Source organism: Penaeus chinensis, chromosome 13 (genome assembly GCF_019202785.1).
Source record: "Penaeus chinensis breed Huanghai No. 1 chromosome 13, ASM1920278v2, whole genome shotgun sequence".
NCBI lineage: Eukaryota > Metazoa > Arthropoda > Malacostraca > Decapoda > Penaeidae > Penaeus > Penaeus chinensis.
The window spans coordinates 13370505-13375091 of NC_061831.1; the positions used below are offsets into that span (position 1 = coordinate 13370505).

The window sequence follows — 4587 nt, forward strand, 5'->3', positions numbered from 1 at the left end:
TGCAGTGCGACTCACGACAGGCGGAACAGGACATCATGAAATCTCTGGTAAATGTTCCTGAAATCTGGGTCCTGAATAGATTGTATTATATGCTTGATACAATGGGCCTCAGACATGACGAAAAATCATACATGAAAAAAGCCTTTTCGAAATATCTGTTCTTTTTTCCTAGGTAATTTTGGCAGTGCTGGGAGTGTGCTCCGCCTCCACCTGGCAGGCCACCTACGGCGGCTACGGCGTGTACGGCGCCCCTTACCAGCGGAAGTGGACCGGACCCGTGGCGGCCACCGTCCCGGCGGGCGTCGACGGTACCATCACCCCGGTGTCTGATACCTACGAGGTAACCGCCGCACGCAATGCCTTCTTCCAGGCATACAACGCTCAGCTGGCTGCCGTGGGCGCGTACCGTTACGGTACTCCCGCCTACCACCACGCCACGCCGGCGGTGCACGTCAACGTAGCAGCGCCCGCCGCCCACCACTCCGCCCTCACCTACGGCGCCGCACCTGTTCCAGTCGGTGACACGCCCGCCGTGGCCGCCGCCAAGGCTGATTTCTTCCGTCTGTACAACCTGCAGGCGGCAGCAGCAGCCGCGGCTCCAGATCATGATGCCCCTCGCTATTATTACTAAGTGGAATTGAAAACTGCCAATCCAAATGTCTGTACTCTTTGCAAATTTACAAAAATGAATTTATATTTCTAAACATATTATTTCATTATCCGTGTTTATAAATATCATGGTGTTGACAAGTACTCATATTCGTCAAGTAACTGGTGTGGTTTGATTTGCTGAATGTTAGTAGAACTGCGTACACCTACACCTGTGCAGATGTGCACAGGCGCACACCTACACCTGTGCAGCCGCGGCTCCAGATCATGTTGCCCCTCGCTCCTATTACTAAAAGGACCAGATGATAACTGGCAATCAAAAATGCTATACTCTTTGCAGATTTACAGAAAAAAAAAAAAAAAAAAATATGAATATCACATCGTCTCTCTGATACGGACATATAAGTAAATACATTCGCACGCGTACACATAAATTGACTAATGTACTTCTGATTTACAGAATGTGAATAGATGTGATATATCATCTAATGCTAATATATATATATATATATATATATATATATATATATTTACACACCCATATATATGTCTATACACACACTCATACTATACATACACACATACACATCTATATATATATATATATATATATATATATATATATATATATATATATATGCATAAGCATATGTACTATATGAACAAACACACACATATGTGTAATTGGATGAGTGAGTCTGTGCGCGTGTTTATGTGCGTGTGCGTTAATATATGCGGAAGTGTACACATACACATGTATATATATATACGTATATAGGTGTGTATAAGTAAACACTCTATATATTATTTGTATATAAACACACGCACACATATATGCGTAATGATGAAATTTGCGTCAAAATAGTTACTGATAGATAAGCTGTTAGTCTAACTGAAAACAGGAGTAGAATATCGCACTACATCCCACAATCAGATGATTTACTAATTGTTTCAAACATTTATTAACACTTGATTATTCGGCAATAGTGTCAAGTCATATAAGAAACATTAAATACAAAGCAATTGTCAGGAATTTTCCGATCTATTTCCTTGCACGATTTATTTATCGATTTATTTATTCCCTTGATAAAACTGAATGACTGTAATAAGTCGAAGCATATCAATTTGAACCCTTATGCAGTGGGATGAGTCACCCCCTACAAGTGCTAGGATATATGGATATTTGAGATAATAGTAGTCATCAAACTATAGTCATTTTGAAGGCAATTGCTGACTCAGAATTCTCTATCTCTTCCTCAGCTGATTCAGGGTCAAGCCACGCCCACCAGAGCCGCACTGATGCAGGTCCTATAAATACTGTTCACGAGCCAAGAGCCAAGCAGTGCGACTCACGACAGGCGAAACAGGACATCATGAAATCTCTGGTAACTTACTGAAATTTAGTTCCTGAATAGATTATATTATATGCTTGATGCAATGGGCCTCAGACATGACAAAAAATCATACATGAAAAAAGCCTTTTCGAAATATCTATTTTTTTTCCGAGGTAATTTTGGCAGTGCTGGGAGTGTGCTCCGCCTCCACCTGGCAGGCCACCTACGGCGGCTACGGCGTGTACGGCGCCCCTTACCAGCGGAAGTGGACCGGACCCGTGGCGGCCACCGTCCCGGCGGGCGTCGACGGTACCATCACCCCGGTGTCTGATACGTACGAGGTAACCGCCGCACGCAATGCCTTCTTCAAGGCATACAACGCTCAGCTGGCTGCCGTGGGCGCGTACCGTTACGGTACTCCCGCCTACCACCACGCCACTCCGGCGGTGCACGTCAACGTAGCAGCGCCTGCCGCCCACCACTCCGCCCTCACCTACGGCGCCGCACCTGCTCCAGTCGGTGACACGCCCGCCGTGGCCGCTGCCAAGGCTGATTTCTTCCGTCTGTACAACCTGCAGGCAGCAGCAGCAGCCGCGGCTCCAGATCATGATGCCCCTCGCTATTATTACTAAGTGGAATTGAAAACTGCCATTAAAATGTCTGTACTCTTTGCAAATTTACAAAAATGAATTTATATTTCTAAACATATTATTTCATTATCCATGTTTATAAATATCATGGTGTTGATAAGTACTCATATTCGTGAAGTAACTGGTTTGGTTTGATTTGCTGAATGTTAGTAGAACTGCGCACACCTACACCTGTGCAGATGTGCACAGGCGCACACCTACACCTGTGCTGTCGCGGCTCCAGATCATGATGCCCCTCGCTGCTATTACTAAAAGGACCTGATGATAACTGGCAATCAAAAATGTTATACTCTTTGCAGATTTACAAAAAAGAAAAAAAGAAAAAGAAAAAAAGGTCTATATTTTTAAATGCTTCATTTCATTTCCGTTTTTTTATTTTATTATTATTTTTTTTTTCATGAATATCACTTCGTTTCTCTGCTTTGATACGGACATATAAGTAAATACATTCGCACGCGTACACATAAAGTGACTAATGTACTTCTGATTTACAGAAAGTGAATAGATGTGATTTATCATCTAATGCTACTTACGACACATTTATCTGACGAATTACATGATCTACACAATGTCAGAAAAATGGGAAAACCTACCTTGGTGACCTCATCCGTCCTGACAGACTTTGATTTCAACTTCATCTTATTTCCTGAAGTAAGAAAACACATCTTTGCCCATCTTGATCATTTTATGAATAGATTAATTTATACTTACTTCCTCTGTTATTGTTTTTCTTTTAAATATACGAACATGTCATGTAGTAAAAAATATACTTGTGATTGTGCAACACATTATATCATTCTCATGGCTTATAGATCATTCCCGTGTTGCAGTACTCCATGAATTCTCCAGATCTAGGCAAAGGCATCTTCGTCAGTGTGGATACTTTGCAGTCTAACTGATCCGTAATTCCATCCTCTGAAAAAAAAAAAAAAAAAAAAAAAAAACGTTCTAGAGGTCCTTAACTTACCTTCTTTTTGTCTTTACATGGATGGGAGCCGATTTGCAGCTCATGACACATCTTCATACATTATTATAGTGAAGTATATTTTTAATTCCCCTTCGTACTTGGTGGAAAGAAGAAAATATGAAGTCCATATATATATATAAATATCTATTCGTGATAGCAGATACACACTCACATCTACAATCTCTTCTTTTCCTGCTGCCGGTCGGCACACATACGAAGTAGACACAGAATTATGTATACAAACAGGCAAGTTAAACGTTGACTTTACCCAGGAAACAACTGCAGGGAAGTTGACAATGTTCTTGATTGAACTGTCTAATAAAAGATAATAGAATATTTTATCACATATTTGAAATATCTGAATGTCTGAAGTAAGTCCAGACACAAACACGTATATATACATACATATATGAACATACAAACATATATATGTGTATATAGATAAACATACATAAATAACAACCTTCGCTGGCCGGGACTCGGACACTTGCCACTCCAGGCATGATCAGAGTGACCAGTACTAAGCCAATCATACTACTAAAAGGAATGTATAACTAGGATCTAACTAGCTCCATAGATATTACATTCATACTTATACCAGAGGTTTTACACACTCCTCGTGACAATCGGTAGTAAGTGATTTAGTAATCCGTATCAGATGTACTGGGGTATTTATGCTGCATTGATATATATAATTAACAACACTCACTAACCGGGACTCGAACCCTTGCCACTCCATGACCAGAATGACAAGTACTAAACCAATATATATATATATATATATATATATATATATATACACACACACACACATGTATATCTATGTATGCTAATGTATATATGCATATATATATATACATATATTTATATTTTTATATATGTACAAGTACATGAGTATATATGCATATATATATAAACATATATTTATATTTATATATATGTACAAGTACATGAGTATATAGGCATATATACACATATATTTATATTTTTATATATGTACAAGTACATAAGTATATACATATACCTA

The 4587-nt window shown here is 39.7% G+C and overlaps 2 protein-coding genes across 2 annotated transcripts; both read left to right on the forward strand.

The window, feature by feature from the left end:
- LOC125031370 (cuticle protein CP1499-like) lies at positions 1 to 704 on the forward strand. The gene is made up of 2 exons (XM_047622062.1): positions 1 to 47; positions 173 to 704. The coding sequence occupies exons 1-2, from the start codon at positions 36 to 38 to the stop codon at positions 629 to 631; spliced, it is 471 nt and encodes a 156-aa protein (XP_047478018.1). The 5' UTR covers positions 1 to 35; the 3' UTR covers positions 632 to 704.
- Positions 705 to 1963: 1259 nt separating this feature from the next.
- Positions 1964 to 2639, forward strand: LOC125031923 (cuticle protein CP1499-like). Its single transcript, XM_047622931.1, has 2 exons — positions 1964 to 1994; positions 2117 to 2639. Exons 1-2 carry the CDS (start codon positions 1983 to 1985, stop codon positions 2573 to 2575), a joined length of 471 nt encoding a protein of 156 aa, XP_047478887.1. The 5' UTR covers positions 1964 to 1982; the 3' UTR covers positions 2576 to 2639.
- Positions 2640 to 4587: the final 1948 nt, after the last annotated feature.